At 43.7% G+C, this 14,203-nt stretch overlaps 1 protein-coding gene across 3 annotated transcripts in view; it reads left to right on the plus strand.

The window, feature by feature from the left end:
- Daam1 (dishevelled associated activator of morphogenesis 1) overlaps positions 1-11,332 on the plus strand; it is a 158,595-nt gene extending 147,263 nt beyond the window's left edge. For all 3 annotated transcript variants that reach the window (XM_028789181.1, XM_028789173.1, XM_028789189.1), the window contains exons 21-25: positions 363-470; positions 2,056-2,116; positions 4,475-4,606; positions 7,796-7,966; positions 8,574-11,332. In XM_028789181.1, the coding sequence (XP_028645014.1) occupies positions 363-470; positions 2,056-2,116; positions 4,475-4,606; positions 7,796-7,966; positions 8,574-8,783 (682 nt within the window). In that variant the 3' untranslated portion in view covers positions 8,784-11,332. The remainder of the gene's footprint in view (positions 1-362; positions 471-2,055; positions 2,117-4,474; positions 4,607-7,795; positions 7,967-8,573) is intronic.
- Positions 11,333-14,203: the final 2,871 nt, after the last annotated feature.

Below are 14,203 nucleotides of genomic sequence, written 5' to 3' on the forward strand. Positions count from 1 at the left end.
AACAGCAAGCTGTTCTAGACCTGCAAACCACAACAGCAAGCTGTTCTAGACCTGCAAACCACGACAGTGAGCTGTTCTAGACCTGCAAAATACTTTAGGCTTCCAAACAGCTGCTCTCCTCAGTGGCTTCACCAACTCTTCTTATGCCACTTTACCAATTCTTTTTTTGTTTGTTTGTTTTTTCAAGACAGGGTTTCTCTGTGTAGCCCTGGCTGTCCTGGAACTCACTCTGTAGACCAGGCTGGCCTCAGAAATCCACTCAGAAATCCACCTGCCTCTACCAATTCTTTTGTTGGGTCTTGCCCCATGAATAGATAAAGCATATTAATCACGTTGCATGTTTTCCTTTTCTTTCATCTTAGGAACATTACCCTTTTGCACTATCTAATAACTATTGTGGAGAACAAGTACCCCAAAGTCCTCAATCTAAGTGAAGAGTTGCGGGATATTCCTCAAGCAGCAAAGGTGAAGTAAGTACCAGGACGGCCCTCAGCTAGACCGCAGAGCAGCAGGCACTTTGCTAGCACCACACTCAAGTGCACATGTGCAAGGAGTTTGAATCCCAGCCAAACATGTTAGAGAATGTATATTTGTTCTAGGTCTTTTGGAATACTCACCGCCCCATTGTGTAAAACCTAATTTTCTTAGAGTATAAGCATCAGCTAGGCCTTTTGGCTTCTCTGACTCAGAAAATAGAGGCAAGACTGCAAGTTCAATTCCTGCCTGGGCTACAAAGTGAGGTCAAGGCTGGCCTGGACAACCTAGTTAGATTGTCTCAACAAATAGTAAACTTAAGGCTGGAGATGCTGCCGAGTGGTACAGCACCTGCCTACACGGGAGGCCATGGGGTTAGCCTCACGAATGCATCTGAAGAGCAGCTCTACTGAACACAGGTAACCCTGAGTCAAAGGAGGACACAGGTGAAGCAGATGGAAGGCCTCCGTGTGAGGAGCCCCAGTCATTTTCACAGGCACACACACTCCTTGGAGCCAAGCAGCCCGTTAATGGGAAGCAGTCATTATGTAAATCAAGGAACTAAAAATAAAATGGGAAGTTGCCAAACTTTCCGCACAAGTCTCGTGCCATGTTTCAGAGATAGAAATAGGCAGCTTTCCACGATCTCCTCCCTCCACACCTCCTTGTGATATGCATACATGTAAGCTGGGCCGTTTGCTGCCAATTTACAGCCTAGAATGAGTGGGCTTGTTCTCTCTCTCTCTCTCTCTCTCTCTCTCTCTCTCTCTCTCTCTCTCTCCACACACACACACACCCCTCTCCACATTGGTGTAAGAAATAGAGTAGGTAACACAAGAAATTAATCTAGTGAAGTGAAGGGACTATAGTGAGCTCTTCGGTATGGAGGGGGTTGTGAGGCTTGAGCTTTAATCTTTAGTATTTAAAAGCCATGAAATAGAAAGCATAGGCGAAGCCCAGGACTCTTTCTCCACTGAAAACAAAGAAGGCAGGAAAGTGAAAAGTAACCAGGACAGCTCTCAGAAAAATGCCTGCCGACTGAGGCTGAGTGCCGCTGTTCACACTGCTGCAGTCATAGGGAGCTGCGGGCTCCAGACTGAATGAGCTTCTGGGCACGCTACCTTCTCAGAGAGCCAAACATGTCAAAGGTTCATTTCTACAGACAGCAACGTGCTGTGAAGCAAAGACCTTCTGTGATTCAAACATAGAATGTTTCTGCACACATGGGAAACATTTTTCTTCTGCTATTTTTAACCTATAAAATATACCTGATGGCAGAGGAAAACAAAAAATGTACAGAAGAATTAAAATTATACACATAAGTTACATGTTTTTTTAAATGCTTAGCTTTTGTGAGATCTGAGAATGAAAGAAATGTTTCCATTTTATCACATTTACTTAGTGTGTGAGTGTGTATGAGTGTGTATACACATGTGCCGCTGAGCCATCTCCCTGTCCTGGAAATATAGTTTATAAGCTAACCACACGCCTGCCTCCAAGCATGAACTACCTCAGGCCACAGCTTATTCATTACTCCTGAAAGCTGCTTGCTGACTGCTAAGATGTCGCTCTCTCCGACAGCATGACCGAGCTGGACAAAGAGATCAGCACCCTGAGGAGTGGCCTGAAAGCTGTAGAGACGGTGAGTACCTGCTTCCCACCATGACTGCTGTACTACTTCGATGGTGTGCAGACCTCGAGCACAGGAGCGCCCTTGGCACGTGGTCTGCCCAGGATAAATATGATTCTGTAAGAGTGACCAGAAAGAAGCAGGCATCAGCTGTACCCACTGTAGAAACAGTTTCATGCAGCCGAATGTCCTGAGTGGCTCCCTGCAGTGGGAGCTGGAAGTGGGTGAGGAGGGCCAAATTCAACCCTGGAGGCAGGCCTTAGAATGAGTGGACTGGGTGAGGCCATCTTCCATTTCCATGTTCTTCGACTCTTTGATGTGACGTTCCACAGGTTGATGGAGACCTCTCTGCTACTTCTGAACTGGTCCTTTGGGGAGTCTTCACCAAACACACACTTGAGCATAGCATATTGTGTCCAAGGCACAAGGTCATAGTAACCCAGAGTCCCTGCTTTCCAGTGCTGCAGTGATGAGAAGAGCCAGTTCCCTCAGCAGGACCCTGTCTAGATAAGCGTGGCAATCAAAGAGGGACTTGATGAAAGGGCTGGATTGAGGCTAGCCTGGACGTGTGTGATCGACTGGCACGTCCTGGAGGAAATGCTCCTACGGGAGGAGGTGAACTCCAGACATGGCCTAGAAGCAGGATGGTGTGGAAAGGTACATAGGAGTGGGGCTGCCCAGGTACAGAAGATAAAAGGGAACCACAGGAATGTGGACAAGATAGGGAGGAGTCAGAAGAATGTAGCACAGCTGCGCTGGGACGCCACCATAGGGGTGTCTACATGAATGGGGCTGCCAGGGAAGGAGATGAGAACCACCACTCAGAACCCTGCCCAGTTGTCTATGTCTGTACTGGGTGAGGTTCCTGATCCAGAAGCAGTCTGAAATTTGCCCTTCCCTTAAATTCCTTGCAGGTAATTTATCACCAAAAGCAAAGATACCCTCCTTTCTCTTGTTTTAATCACAAAACTATATCCTAGACACTGTTGAATTCCTTGAAGACATAGTACTAATAAAATTTTAATTTTTTTCCCACTAAGGTTCAGGAGAATGTTTTTGAGGAGTTGGGAACTGAGGGGGATAAAGGAATTATATTATGAACACCCAAAAATTTCTTCATGGATTTTTAGAAGGTCCAGTGTCCTAATTGTGTCCATGTGTCTTAATTGTGCCTTGTCCAAGTTAGTGATGCTGTGTAAAGTGTCAGAGATAAATTTGGATACAGTGATGACGAATTGGATAATGGCATCCTTTACATCCCTACACCAGCACAGCACAATCTTCCCCCTCTCCTTCCCTCCCTCCCCCACTCTGTGTGTGTGTGTGTGTGTACACATTTATACCAAGGTACTAAAACTGTGGTGATGTCTTCAGTCAGAGCTGGCTCCATAGTTTGAGTCTCTGCTTCTGTCATTTCATTTAGTCTGCCATTAAGAACAGCATCAGTAGACTGAGTCAGAACCCATAGCCCTTGAGTGCTACACTCCTTCTGAACAGTGTCTCTGCCAAAGCAGGTGCAGTAAAGTCCCATGACCCTCAGCCAGTCTGCTGGCTAGCATAGATATTTCTAGGACTGGGGCAGGCAGACTGAGCTCAAATTCTGCTCCTGTCACTAATCAACAACTCCCTGACTTTTTGAGCAAAGAATTAAAGTCTGCTAAGCTCCATATGTCTGTGCAGTAGGATAACAATGCTGGGGAACTGTAGCTGCTAAGAATGTTTCAAAATGGCTGAACTTCATGACTGAAATTTGACTTTAGTCCTCTGTGTGATCGTCACCATGGTAGTGGAGAACATGGGAAATGAACAAAAGATTCATTCTCCTACCTGCCTATTCACCAAGACCCATTATCGGTGTGGACAGGAAGGAAGGAGGGAGATGAACCTGTCGCCAAGAGCTACAGCTGCAGTTCTGCTGACCTAGATACTATGGTTTGGGAAGTAAATAGAATTGGTAGATGATGAAGAAGAAAAAAATCAAAAAGAGAAAAACCAAACAAAACAAAGAAGGAAAACCAAGACACCAAAATTCTGAACCAGAACATTGGCCAGCAGGCTCGTCCTCATAAACACTTTGAATCCTACTGTTTGGGTTCTGTTTATTTTAGCCAAGTATTCATTTGCTTCTAAAGCCAGAGTTAGAAATCACCTTGGTTAAAATCTTAGAAAATTAAGTAGCTGTTTTCAGATATGTCTGCACACATGGGCGTGGCCTTGGTATGGAGAGGAAGGGTAGGGCAGCGAACTGACCTGAGATCTTTCAGATGATGCGTTTGCTATCTGAGCTCTTCAACTTGAATCTTGTGGAATGAGAGACAAGGTGTGCACATGTGAAACCTTTGCCATCACCATCCACTTTCTGTGTTTCAGGAGCTGGAGTATCAGAAGTCTCAGCCCCCACAGCCTGGAGACAAGTTCGTGTCTGTTGTCAGCCAGTTCATCACCCTGGCTAGCTTCAGCTTCTCTGATGTTGAAGATCTTCTAGCAGAAGCTAAAGAGCTGGTAAATTTCCCTGTGCATGTACTCATGTGGTTCTTCTGCCCTGAGCTTTTGTGTGGTGCTAAAGGACAGCAGCCCATTTGGGAAGAAGCAAGAGTAGTATTTGAACATCATGATCAGGAAATGCAGCAGCAGATAATGTCTTCCAGATCGGGTTGTTCTGTGGAACAGTTGTATTTTCATCTCAAGGATAGCCCTTGGTATCTAACTGGCCTTTTGGTTGGCAAGACCTTACAGGCTGGAATGGTTGCACCTTTGCCTTGGTTGCCATGGATTGATTTGTTCATCTCTGGAAGCAGATTAAGTGATGAGAACTAGGAGCAGGTATGACCAAGGCCACATATATCTGTGTAAGATGTTTATCTCAAGGGGACCAAGGCCAATATGCAGAGCATATCAACAGTGATGCATTTCACTTCACAGCATCATTACAAAGGAACATTATTTTAGTAAGACATTTTGTTGTGATACTTTCCATTTAAGATTTGTTTTATTGTATGAGAAAGGCTTTTGTTGGCTAATAACCAACACTTCTAAGCATGCTCTCTTATTACATCTTCCCTTGGGTAGTTTCTCACTATTCATAGATGATATTCCCCACCACAGAGTTCTACACAGGCCATCTCTTAAGTTTGATTTTTGTTGCTGTGCTAAATAAAATGACCAACAGCAACTTTGAGAGGGAAGAGTTTATTTGACTTACACGCTTCAATCACAGTCCGTCATGAAGGGAAGTCAGGGTGAGAGCCAAGGCTGGAATTGAAGCATGGAGGAATGCTGCCTTCAGGCTTGCTCCTCGTGGCTTGCTCAGCCTACTTCTTCATTCAATCCAGGACCACCTGCCCAAGAGTAGGTTGATCTCTCCAACATCAATTCATCAAGAAGATGCCCCACAGACTTGCCCACGGGCCTCTCTATTGTAGGAGTTCCTCAGCTGACATTCCACCCTCCCCAGACAGGTCTAGCTTTGTATCAAGTTGATAGTAACCAGCACAATCTCTCACCATAATCCTTTTGCTTAAGCCTCTCCTTCAAACCTGACTAGTAGGCATCGTTTTCAATGGTCAGGTTGAGTTATCTGGTGTAGATGATTGCATTCAAGTTCAAAGGGTATGTTGACAAACATCAGCTAATTTCAGTACTACCTTCCAGCTGTACCAGTAAACAAGGAGATAGCATGTCCCACAGAGCCACTATTAGCAATCCAACTCCAACATACTACAGTGAGAACAAGAAAAATAATATCCATAGGTGTGGTCCAAATCACCACCATGAGATTCTTATCCATTGTTGTGTTTGTAAAAGAAGGGACCCCCTGCGCACCTCATCACAGAGCTGAAACAGAATCATAGGGTTATCTTTTTGTTTTGTTTTTTAAGACAGGGTTTCTCTGTGTAATCCTGGCTGTCCTGGAACTCACTCTGTAGACCAGACTGGCCTTGAACTCAGAAATCCTCCTGCCTCTGCCTCCCAAGTGCTGGGATTAAAGGTGTGCGCCACCACCGCCCAGCATCTTTTTTTTTTTTTTTTAACACACATGCAGAAAACCCTGTGGTTTTGAGTGTGGGAACATTAATCTGGCTTGAGGTTCCTTCAGATTTCTAAAACTAAAATATATATGACTTCATCATCACTAGAATTCCTAGATAAAAAGATCATCCATGCTGGTTTAAAGTGCATGAACTTGAATATTTGAGAAGCTCAGCTGTAGACTGTTTACTGCTGTTTTGTTCATACCAGAACTTTTAGAGATCGACTTATAAAACCATGAATCAAGCTAGATTACTCTAATGTGGTGTGTGAAGAATGTTATGTTTTTCCCTAAAGAGTTCTGTTTTATAATAGAATATTTCCAAATAAGTAAAACGTTGAAAACAGCTCTACATTAAGAGAAAGTTGTTGGGAAAAAAAGGTCTTAAAATCTGAGGGCCAGTGAGATGTCTCAGTGGGTAAAACCACTTTTCATGCAAACCTGATGACCTAAGTTCCATCCTAGTACCCACCAGGAGGAGAGAAGTGACTGTAAAAGTTGACCTCTGACCTCCACTGCACAAATGCACCTGCACACTTACATGTATGCACACACAATAGCTAAAGTTAAAATATAAAGTAATTATAAAATATGTAAAATATACATGTCTTAGTCAAATTTGTTATGTATAGAAACACGGTAAACATTCTTTAGCAAGCATAATATTACTGTAATACCAGAAGCTTTAACAACATAAGTAATGCAGGTAACACAAGAAAAATCATGGACTTAAAGATGATATACAAACTTACTGTGTGGTCTGACTCTGAAGAAAATAGAAGGTCAGATCAGAAAGTAGTTGATTAGCACAGGAAAGAGAAATCTGTGGACTCTGGAGCCTGATCTCTGAGTTGGGCCATGCAGTACCAGCAGCACTGGGCCCTTAACCCTAGGAACAGGGTGCTGACAGTAATGGCGCCACCCTTGGGTTGTCCTGGTAAGCTGAGACTCCTTAGAAAAAGGTCTCAGAGAACCAAAAACAGTTAAGAGGTTTAAAGAGAAACTACACATACTGTTTTATTACTATATATTTTGTTTAAATTTTTAAAATTATCCCTAACTTTGTATTTGTTCACTTTGAAAAAGAGACATTAAAAAAGATTTCTGAGTGGTAGGATTGGCTAAAGTACTGTTAGCCACAGACTTCGGATGATAATAATGAGTCCACAGTTATCATGGTGGGGGAGGCTAAAGACAGTATTAGCATTATTTATGGGTTGGAGAAAGCAGCAGAGAAGTCTTTGAGCCCCATTTGTTTTTCGTGTTCCCAATAAGTGGAATTAAACTACTTCAAAGGAAAGCTTAAAGTACTGGATTTCCAACCCCTGCGGTACTTTGCTGTTAGTCTCTGTCTTGGGTGTCTTGCTCCACAATATTTTGCCTTCCTGTTTACTACTGTTTAGTTAACACAAAGTTGTATGAAATCATAGGTGTTCAGCTAAAATGAAGTGGGCAGAAATCTCGGCTTGGGAATCAGGGAGTATCCATGTCTTGCTTTGGAAACCAGTAGGTGCATGCAACAGCTGGAGGTAAACCATAGGCTGGCTAAAAGCCATCAGCTGTAACTGAGCTGCCCGCCTTCTCCAGAGAATTCAGTTTCACTATGGACTGGGTTCTCTTGGAACACTGAAAATTTTTTTTTTTTAAATCTTTTTCTCCAGTTCACTAAAGCAGTGAAGCACTTTGGAGAAGAGGCTGGCAAAATACAGCCAGATGAGTTCTTTGGGATCTTTGATCAGTTTCTTCAGGCCGTGGCAGAAGCGAAACAGGAAAATGAGAACATGAGGAAAAGGAAGGAGGAAGAGGAGCGGCGGGCTCGCCTGGAAGCTCAGGTGAGAGATGCTCCCTCAGCAGCCCTCCTGGCAGGCCTGTGGCCACAGCCCGAGCTCGGGGTTCACTGAGTCTTTCCCCTTTGTGGTCCATGTGACAGACACATGCTCCAGCATCCAGCTGTGACCCAGACCCAGGCCCTGTGTTCCCATAGCACTGGCAAGGAGGGGAAATCATGCGTTGTAGAGTGCTGCAGGTAGCTCAGAGCCACGCCACGATTCCCTTGAGTAGTCTGGCAGCTTCTTTCCAAAGGCTAGAAAGGTCGATCCACATCCTGCACGATTATCTCCTTAGAAATTACCTTCAAGAAATGATCATAAATTTGCAAAAGGATATTAGCATCCTTTATAAAAGCCACAAATGATCTATTTACTGCCTCAAATAAATGCTTTTAAAAAAAAAAGACTATAGTGGAACTTACCTAGAAGTTGGTAAGTGTTGTTTTGTTTTTCACTGTCTGTTGCTTTTGCAGTCACACATATAGGTTTGCAGCCATAGCTGAACATGGCTTCACATAAGAGATTCATTCCCTCCCGTGGCCCAGAATTCTTGCGTCTCTGCTGAAAACAAAGTACGCTCTAACCCTAAGAGGACTCTTTCTCTGCACAGCTCAAAGAGCAGCGGGAGAGGGAGCGGAAGATGAGGAAGGCCAAGGAGAGCAGTGAAGAGAGCGGAGAGTTTGATGACCTGGTCTCGGCGCTGCGCTCAGGAGAGGTGTTCGACAAAGACCTTTCAAAACTCAAACGGAACCGGAAACGCATTTCCAACCAGGTGACGGACAGCAGCCGGGAGCGACCAATCACAAAACTTAATTTTTAGTTTCCTTGCATCCTTTTCTAGAAAGCGCCGTAGCAGCCCTTTGGAGTGACTAGAACTTTCCATTACACTGCCTCCAGATGCAAAACAATGGCAGTTTCTTCTCTCATCTGTGAGTGAAGGTGTGAATGTGTGTGTGTAAATGTATGTGTATATATGTGAAAATGTACATAGACACACAGTTTAAAATGACAACACGTAACAGATCACCTCAAAGATTCTTTGAGATAAGTTGATCTGAGCAGCCCGGTAGATACTGTTGATGGTTCGTGTCCATATGAGAGTTAAGTGTTGTCCGGGACCTATGTGTATGCTTAAAAAGTTCATGTTAATATGTGCGCCCAGAAACTCTTTGTGTACGCATTCATATTGAGTGGGGTTCATTTTCTTTCCCTGAACACCATGCCTGTTCAGAAGCACAATACTCTCTCCTGAAACAGTAACAGACATTCCTTTAAAGGGGGTGGGGGTGGGGAAGAAAAAAGGAAGCTTTAAAAAAAAAAAAAAAGGCTTGTCTTGTGAAGTAGTTTTGGTTCCCAAGGTTGGCGTAGTGAGCCGATATTCACTGCAGAAATGGAGTTGGCAAACAGACTGGGGTGAGCTCAGAGGCTGTAGGCGAGCCACCGTCACCTGCACGCCAGCATCACTGGCTGACCTAGCGGAACAGCGCCGAGGTTCTGCTGCTGCTGTTGGGGTGCACTCTTGTCTGGGTACAAACGTCTGTTGAGAACATCTTGCACACATTCATATCATGTAGAATGTCAGTCACACTTCATTTATATATTTAAAACTTGAGCACCATTTTCCCCTTAATTTCATCAATTTTTCCGCCAAGTGCTCTTGATGACTTCTTTTATTGGTTTTGTTATTTTGAAAACACACTTTCCAAGTGATGCCGCCTAGATCCTGGTTAAGGGCCAGAATTGCCAGAGCCTCCTCATTGACCTAACAATACAGATCTGTAGACCTGACGAATGAAATTCTCCACCCGAGACTTAGTGGAAGAACTCCCTGAAGATTCTTCTTAAAGGCATAGGGGTGCTTTGGGGTGTCTTCTCTTTTCTGTATAGGCCGCGCTGCGTGTCCTGGGGTACAGGACTCTCATATGGACACGAACCATCAACAGTATCTACAGGGTTGCTCAGATCAACTTATCTCAAAGAATATTTGAAGTGATCTCTGTTACCTGTTGTCATTTTAAACTGTGTGTCAGTGACGCTACCTGTACAATTTCAGTCCAAAAAATAAAGCTCTCAGGGAGAAATGATTTAAAAAAAAAAAAGAGCAGTAGAGAATAAAATATGGACGCTTACCACTGAGCTGCCAACTCCTAGTGTCCTTAAATTATATGGTATGTAAAGAGGACTGTTACTGTTGTTTTCTTTTGCTTTATTTATTTGTAATAGGGTGTGGGGAGGGACTAGCGTTGTCTCTCTGTTTTCTATCCTTTTGTGATTGGATGTCCTGTGGAGAGAGTAGTTTTTCCTGTTGCACTACACTATTATCTACTCCCTAAATGAGTTTTTCAGTCAAGTATCAAATATTTATTAAGCCCTCACTATGTACCAGGCGCAGTAGAGCTGCAGTGGTAAGCAAGACGAAGTCCCTGCCCACCCAGGAGCTCACATCCTCAACGGGGTTTCCGGGGACAGGAGAATACCAATGTGCATAGTATACAGGAACCATACTATTTAAGAAATAATCTGTATGAATTGTAATGTTTAGTGCAGACGGCAAGGGATCTGTGCTGTGTAAAAGCTGTGAAACAGTGCTCTAAGAATTGTCAAGAGCTGTTGTTTTTACTCTTTTTGTTTTTCTTCATCGCAAACTTAGCGACCTTTCTACCCATTATGTGGAAGCAAATGGCTCTTCACTATGACAGTCACAGGTACAAAGCGGAGCTGACTCTCCCAGCCCCGAGCTAAGCACAGTCTGCAAGCATCCTGGCTGTGGCTCGGGCCAGCTCGGAGAGGAGGAGGAGCGGGGTGGAGTGATGGATTTCACTGTTCCTGATCTAAAGTGCCTCTTTGTATATTCTTTTCTATTGCTAGCAGGAAAAGTTTGGTCCAGCTCAGTTTTGGAACTGTGGAGAGAGACTCACAACAGAGAGCAAGTCTGTGTCGCATGTCCCCTTGCCCCTCTTAGAGCCATCCTCACTTCTGTGTAGCCCCTCTGGTAGGCCACCTTTGCCATTCCCAGCTTTGGGTTCTTTTCCTAAGGACTGTGTGCAGGTAACTTCATGTGTCATTGTTACAAACAAACAAAAATCGACTTTTTAGACTGGTGCTGGTGTAAGTAGCTACTTTTCTCTCTTGAGTATGTATTTTAAAGATTTTTTTTAAAATAATGCCAAAAAAAGAAAAAGCGTTATAATTTTTAAACTTAATTAACTGTCTCGTATCTTCTTAGCTCAGTAGCTAGAACCACTTAGTCTTTAGGTGCAAGACTGTTGTTACAGAACCAAGGAAAATAAAGATGTCGTGTGTGCTATGAGATTGTACATTTTTTTTAAAATAGCAATATGCAATAAAGATGACTTCACTGGGTGTACAGATGTGTTTTCTATGTATTATTAAAGTAGCAAGGTTAAATTTCTTGGTGCACTCTCCCATTGAATTTAAATGTAGCAAATCAGTGAATCAGAACTGTATATGGATTTTTAAATGTGCTTACCCTGGAGCTAAAGGTCCCTAGTGCAACCGTGTTTCACATGTCTAGACTACACTGCTAACTCTTTCTGTACCTGGTTTATGTGGCATATGTATGCCTCTGAGTTAGGTGTGGTGGAGCTTCCAACGCCAGCATCCACGCCTGTGTGTCAGGAAGCGTCCCTGATGTGCATCGGTATGAGGAACGCCACTTGCATGGAGGAAAACATCCATCAAGCCCGCCATACTCTGACCGTCCTGATCTTTGTTCTGATTACTGCCACCAGCTTTGTTTGCCATTAAGTTACAGGGTAACTGCACAGTACCTAAAACTGCCCTCTGCTGCTGGAGTTCAGAGGAGAGACATCTGCAGGTCAGACCACCCATTCTGCCAAGCGAGCATGCTAGTGCCTCCTATCTGTCCATGAGTGTGGAGCTATGTAAAGCCACATAGAGCTTGCCCTTGATACGCGGATGGAGACATGACAAGATGTGAAGACTTCAGATCATCATAGTCAGTTCAGTCTTCACTCGCTCAACCGTAGCAGTGGCTGGGAAGATGACCGCTTCTAGAGACTCACATCACGTGACCCATCTACAACTGTGCCCTTTTTCTGAAGCCTGATGTGGATTTATTTATATGCAGTAAGTTGGATATCATGTGAGGGGGGTGTGTTCAATGTTGTGTGCACAAGTTTGTTTACACTTACATGGGCATGCATAAGGAGTCCTGAAGTTGACTTGGTATATTAATCAATTTCCACCGTATTGAGGCTGTCGCTGAACCCAGAGCTCACCAATTCCAGCTTGCTGAATCTGGCTAGCCTAACTTACTAGTTTATTTAGGGGAATTTTATTTCTACTTCCTGAGTGCTACCACAATTGTAGGCCACCACAATACCTGCCCTGTTTTTCCATGGATTCTGAGGATCTTCACTCCAGTCTCTGTACCTTCAAGGGAGGCGCCATCTCTCCAAGCCAGTTTGGGCACATTGGTTTGGTCATTATCATTCCAAAGGCCAGATTCTGGAAAGGAAAACTTTCCGATGTTTCCATCAGGTGAAGACTATAGGAAACTCCGGAAGCTGGGCAAGCTCCTTGATGAGTAGTTGAGTAGATGCCAGCTTTGTGGTATGTGGGGTAACAGATCTCGGACTTCCTGCCTCTGGATCACATATAGGTTCTGATTACTGAGGTCTGCTTATTACATTGTATTTACACTGTGTTACATCTCTGTCTCTGCATGCTCCCTCCCAATAACATGAACTTTGCTTAAGTTTAAAATCTTCTTGAGAGGACTGGATAAGTAGCTTGGTGGTTAAGAGCACTTACTGCAGAGGAACCAGTAATTCTACCTCTGGGTATCTAAACTATATAAAAAAATACATTCACAAAAAAAGGAACAATGATGGTGTGTATACTGGGGCTTGAGAGATTGCTCAGTGGCTGAAAGCACTCGACACTCTTGCAGAAGATCTTGGTTCAATTCCCAGCACCCACATGGGGGCTTACAACCATCTGTAACTCCAGTTCCAGGGGCTAGAACACTTCTTCCTGACCTCTTTAGGCACCTTGGACACATGTGACACAGACAGTGACTTGCAAGGAAAATGCTCATACACATAAAATATATGTTTTGAAATTAACTGGACAGTGAAGAAAAATGCCTTACCTGCCCTTTGATCTGGCATTTTCTTTATCAGTTTTTTTTTTTTTTTACTCAACTGTGTTTCCATGGTATCAAACAAACAGTATGAGCACAGACAAAGGTTTCTTTTTCTTTTTTCTTTTTCTTTTTTCTTGTTCTTTCTTTCTTTTTTTTTTTTTTTTTTTTTTTGAGAAGGCCTCTCTATGTCATAAAGTTTTCTTCAAAGCTCATGCTGGCCTTGGGTTCAGTTGTCCTGTCTCAACCTGCTGAGCAAATGAGATCTGTATTTTTATCAAACTTTGATAGGTTTGGGGTTTGATTCGGGGAAAATAAACAGTTCCTAAGTAGAGATGGGTTTGTTCATGTTACTTGGTGGTGTTAAAATTCCTTCTCAGAGGGGATGCCATAAGGAACATCTACCCCTTCTCCTCAGGGAGAGCTATGGCCAACATCTACCACTTCTAAATTCCAAAGGCTAAGAAGAGACACCATTCTGTTCAAGTTCACTCTGGAGACTCAGTGAGTGTATAGGGTGCACGTAACAGCACGTAGGTGAGGAGGGATTTTTTTTTCCCCATTGATGAAATGAAACCCTTTCCCTACTCTCTAGTCTCCTTCAGCCAATAATACTGTCCTACCAACCTTGCCATGTGCAATTATGGCTGAGTTGCATACAATAGGGGGTAGGGCACAGCTGGATGCCCAGGTGAGAGAGTGGCCTTCCCAACCTCCATGAAAGGGTATAAACCAGTATGTTTTACCTTCCCAATGCTGAAATCCTTTAATATACTTTCTCATGTGCTGACTCCCTGCCCATCAAATTATTTTGTTGCTACTTTATAACTGTAATTTTACTACTGTTATGAACTGTGAGGTAAATCTCTGATATGTAACCCCTACTGGAGACCCACAAGTGGAGAACAGCCTAATAGTCAACAAGTCCAACTGGGATGGTCCTTTTGCAAGTGTGTTCAGTGAGCAGCCCAAGATGGTGGTGGCTTTGCTCAGAGAACAGTCACACTCAATGCTTACGCTAATTCGTTCTCTACCTCCTTGTGTGGCTGCTCTAGGAGGAGAAAGGAAGTGGGTTAATGACACTTCTTCCCAGTGCCACTTAGCCAGTGTCC

This window comes from Grammomys surdaster, unplaced genomic scaffold, assembly GCF_004785775.1.
Source record: "Grammomys surdaster isolate TR1022 unplaced genomic scaffold, NIH_TR_1.0 127, whole genome shotgun sequence".
NCBI lineage: Eukaryota > Metazoa > Chordata > Mammalia > Rodentia > Muridae > Grammomys > Grammomys surdaster.